Source organism: Protobothrops mucrosquamatus, unplaced genomic scaffold, assembly GCF_001527695.2.
Source record: "Protobothrops mucrosquamatus isolate PMUCROS unplaced genomic scaffold, P.Mucros_1.0 scaffold9234, whole genome shotgun sequence".
NCBI lineage: Eukaryota > Metazoa > Chordata > Lepidosauria > Squamata > Viperidae > Protobothrops > Protobothrops mucrosquamatus.
In genome coordinates this window covers 20,434-24,230 of record NW_015395026.1, presented here as the reverse complement: position 1 = coordinate 24,230, position 3,797 = coordinate 20,434, and the positions used below count along the sequence as shown (strand labels likewise).

The following is a 3,797-nucleotide window of genomic DNA, read 5'->3' as shown; positions in this document are numbered from 1 at the left end:
CACCCCTAAAATCTACCCCAATATCCCACATATGCTGATCTCAGCCAAACCTTTTTACTCAAGTACTCTGCCATATTAAATGTTGTTTTCAAATTCTGCCTGCACATAAGATATGTTGTATTAATATGGGGTTCCCAATGGGTAGTTAGTAAGGCCAGGAGGCCTGGTTAACTTCTAAATTGAACAAAAGCAAGAATCACCTTTTTGAGACTCCAAGACCATCAAAATGCCATCAATCTTGCTCAGATTTCTTCCCTAATGTTTAATAAAACACGCTTGACTAAAAAAAATCATGCAAGAAATTAATAATTTCTCAGCTAGGCTTCCAGTAAGACATAAGAAACAAAATTTAAGATCAAATTTTTCCTCACATGGAATTTCTTCTGTAATAAGAGAGGAATTTACTACGAAACACTGTCCATAATCTGGGCATTTGAACGGTTACTCTGCTATGTGTAACTTTACATGATTTAAAAGTTTATACCTACTACTGAAATCTCTTCCACACTCTGGGCACTCATATGGTTTCTCTCCTGTGTGAATCCTCTGATGTGTAACCAGGGCAGATTTCCAAGAGAAACCTTTCCCACAATATGGACACTCATAGGGTTTCTCTCCTGTGTGAGTCCTCTGGTGTCTCACCAGTTCAGATTTCCAAGAGAAATCTTTCCCACAATATGGACACTCATAGGGTTTTTCTCCTGTGTGAGTCCTCTGGTGTTTCACCAGGTAGGAATTGCGACTGAAACCTTTCCCACAATCTGGACACTTATAGGGTTTCTCTCCCGTGTGAGTCCTCTGGTGTCTCACCAGGTCGGAATTCTGACTAAAACTTTCCCCACAACGACATTTATATGGTTCCTCTCCTGTGTGAGTCCTCTGATGTCTAACCAGTTCAGATTTCCAAGAGAAATCTTTCCCACAATCTGGACACTCATAGGGTTTCTCTCCTGTGTGAATCCTCTGGTGTTTCACCAAGTTGGAATTGCAACTGAAACCTTTCCCACAATCTGGACACTCATAGGGTTTCTCTCCCGTGTGAGTCCTCTCGTGTCTCACCAGGACGGATTTCTGACTAAAACTTTCCCCACAACGACATTTATATGGTTTCTCTCCTGTGTGAGTCCTCTGATGTTTAACCAGGTCAGATTTCCAAGTGAAATCTTTCCCACAATCTGGACACTCATAGGGTTTCTCTCCAGTGTGAGTCCTCTGGTGTTTCACCAGGTAGTAATGCTGACTAAAACTTTCCCCACAGTGACGACATTTATATGGTTTCTCTCCTGTGTGAGTCCTCTGATGGTTCACCAGGGCAGATTTCGAAGTGAAATCTTTCTCACAATCCGAACACTCATAGGGTTTTTCTCCTGTGTGAGTCCTCTGATGTCTAACCAGGTCAGATTTCCAAGAGAAACCTTTCCCACAATATGGACACTCATAGGGTTTCTCTCCTGTGTGAGTCCTCTGGTGTTCCACAAGGTAGGAATTCTGACTAAAACTTTTCCCACAATGACATTTATATGGTTTCTCTCCTGTGTGAGTCCTCTGATGGTTCACCAGGGCAGATTTCGAAGAAAAATCTTTCCCACATTCTGGACACTCATAGAGTTTCTCTCCTGTGTGAGTCCTCTGGTGTGTCACCAGTCTGGAATTCCGACTGAAACGTTTCCCACACTCTGGACACTCATATGGTTTCTCTCCCGTGTGAGTCCTCTGGTGTGTCACCAGGTTGGAATTCTGATTAAAACTTTTCCCACAATGACATTTATATGGTTTCTCTCCTGTGTGAGTCCTCTGATGGTTCACCAGGGCAGATTTCGAAGAGAAATGTTTCCCACAATCTGAACACTCATAGTGTTTTTCTCCTGTGTGAGTCCTTTGGTGTGTCACCAGGCTGGAATTCCGACTGAAACTTTTCCCACACTCTGGACACTCATAGGGTTTCTCTCCCGTGTGAGTCCTCTGGTGTGTCACCAGGCTGGAATTCCGACTGAAACTTTTCCCACACTCTGGACACTCATAGGGTTTGTCTCCTGTGTGAGTCCTCTGGTGTCTCACCAGGTAAGAATTCTGATTAAAACTTTTCCCACAATGACATTTATATGGTTTCTCTCCTGTGTGAGTCCTCTGATGGTTCACCAGGGCAGATTTCGAAGAGAAATCTTTCCCACAATCTGGACACTCATAGGGTTTCTCCCCCATGTGAGTCCTTTCGTGTGTCACCAGGCTGGAATTCCTACTGAAACTTTTCCCACACTCCGGACACTCATATGGCTTCTCTCCTGTGTGAGTCCCCTGGTGTATCATCAGGAGGGAATTCCAACTGAAACGTTTCCCACAATCTGGGCACTCATATGGTTTCTGTCCTGCATGCGTCCTCTTGTGTCTTACCATATTAGTGTGCATGCTAAATCTTTGTCACATTGGGTTGTCTGGTAGAGCTTCTCTCCAGTATGGGTCCTTCCATGAACCATAGGGAACTACTCTGAGTAAAGTTTTTGCCACACTCCAAACATTTGTGCCACTTTCACTGGGTGGATCATCTCCTGCATAATCAGCTGTGATCCGCAACCTCTATTTTTCCCACATTAGGCAGTCTGAGGGGTTTTTTCAACACTGATATCCTTGGATTCTTGAGGAGGCCAAAAATGTTTCTGATCTCCTACTTGGAGGTTCTTTGAGTCAAGTCAAGGCTTCCTGAAAGGGTTTAATTAATGCCTGTTCTTTTTGCCTATCCAAGGAACCTTCCTTCCCACTGACTTCCAGTTATGTCCACTTTTTTATAAATTTCGATATTATCTCCCTTGACGTCTTACGTCATGTTCCCTTGAGTTGCACATGCTCTATTTTTTCCAGCTCAAAACTTTGTTCTTGTTATTCTCTCCCTTGTCTCTCACCAGGTGAGACAGGAGAAGAGTTTTCAAAATTTCTAGAGGAAGCAGAAAAGGTTTTGATTGATGCTTTGTCTTGCATTTTAATGCTGCTTCTCACTCTCTGTGGTCCAGAGTGTTCTTCTTGGCATCCTCTTTGTCTGTAAGATTCATATTAACGGGTCAGTTTCATTATTGTTTAACAAATATTTGCAAGACAAGTGAAAGCAGCAAAAAGAAAAAGCTTACATTAGCATGAAAACATCAAAATTCTAGTATAACCTCTAACATTATTTATGATTCATTTGGCAGATAGAAGACTAGCAAAATCCAAATTCAAATATTGATTCAATTATAAAATTCTTTGGCTTGGATAGATCAAACATATATGAACACACATACCTAAGATTTATGTATGTCTGACCTAAGATTTATGTATGTCTATGTGCATACGAGTCCGTACATCAGTTAGAATAGAGCTGGAAGGGACCTTATAGATCTTCTAGCTCAACCCCCTGCTCAAGCCGGAGACCCTATACCATTTCAGACAAGTGGCTGCTCAGTCTCTTCTTAAAAACCTCCACCGATGAAGCACCTATAACTTCTGGAGGCAACATCACCACCAAATTCATCCGTAGCTGGCTGGCAAAACGTACTCAACGAGTAGTCCTCAAGGGCACTACATCCACATGGAGAGAAGTAAGCAGTGGGGTATCAGAAGGTTCCGCCTTAGGCCCAGTACTCTTCAATATCTTCATCAATGACTTAAATGAGGGAATTGAAGGGGAACTCATCAAATTTGCAGATGATACCAAACTGGTAGGAGTAGCCAACATCCCAGAAGACAAACTCAGGATCCAAAAAGATCTTGACAAACTTGAACAATGGGCCCTATCCAACAAAATGAGTTTCAATGTGGAGAAAAGC

At 42.5% G+C, this 3,797-nt stretch overlaps 1 protein-coding gene across 4 annotated transcripts; it reads right to left on the bottom strand.

Moving 5' to 3' along the window:
- Positions 1 to 302: 302 nt before the first annotated feature.
- On the bottom strand, positions 303 to 2,804 carry LOC107300937 (zinc finger protein 850-like). 4 transcript variants are annotated; one of them, XM_029287063.1, is made up of 2 exons: positions 1,092 to 2,804; positions 303 to 1,010 (listed from the first exon to the last, which is right to left on the bottom strand). In XM_029287063.1, the coding sequence occupies exons 1-2, from the start codon at positions 2,404 to 2,406 to the stop codon at positions 442 to 444; spliced, it is 1,884 nt and encodes a 627-aa protein (XP_029142896.1). In that variant the 5' UTR covers positions 2,407 to 2,804; the 3' UTR covers positions 303 to 441. The 4 variants fall into 4 exon arrangements, with proteins under 4 accessions (XP_029142896.1, XP_029142897.1, XP_029142898.1 ...); XM_029287064.1 differs by having other exon boundaries at positions 303 to 926; XM_029287065.1 differs by having other exon boundaries at positions 303 to 998; positions 1,248 to 2,804.
- Between the last annotated feature and the right edge of the window lie 993 nt (positions 2,805 to 3,797).